This window comes from Buceros rhinoceros, unplaced genomic scaffold (genome assembly GCF_000710305.1).
Source record: "Buceros rhinoceros silvestris isolate BGI_N320 unplaced genomic scaffold, ASM71030v1 scaffold27577, whole genome shotgun sequence".
NCBI lineage: Eukaryota > Metazoa > Chordata > Aves > Bucerotiformes > Bucerotidae > Buceros > Buceros rhinoceros.
In genome coordinates, this window is record NW_010421971.1 from 1 (window position 1) to 236 (window position 236).

Sequence of the window (236 nt, forward strand, 5' to 3'; positions counted from 1 at the left end):
CATCCAGAAGTGGCCAGGAGGTGCCTTTGCCTTCCACGCCTGGTTGTGCCTGAGCGAGGAGCCCGAACCACCAGCGAGGCCGAAGAGGAGGCAGCTCTACAGGTGATGCTCGATGGAAGGGATCAGGAGAGCTGAGGATGAGGAGGGGCAGCAGCAGCGTCCCCACCATGCTTCTCCTCCACCAGTTTCTTCACGGCCGGCGGGACAGGCTTTGAGGCGTTCTTTACGCCTGGGGG

At 62.7% G+C, this 236-nt stretch overlaps 1 protein-coding gene across 1 annotated transcript in view; it reads left to right on the top strand.

Moving 5' to 3' along the window:
- Positions 1–54: 54 nt before the first annotated feature.
- The window catches only part of NBEAL2 (neurobeachin-like 2), a gene marked incomplete at both ends in the record, with an annotated part of 13,973 nt that continues 13,791 nt past the window's right edge, over positions 55–236 (top strand). Inside the window, 2 exon segments of the mRNA XM_010139896.1 lie at positions 55–102; positions 186–227. Coding sequence (XP_010138198.1) covers positions 55–102; positions 186–227 — 90 coding nt within the window.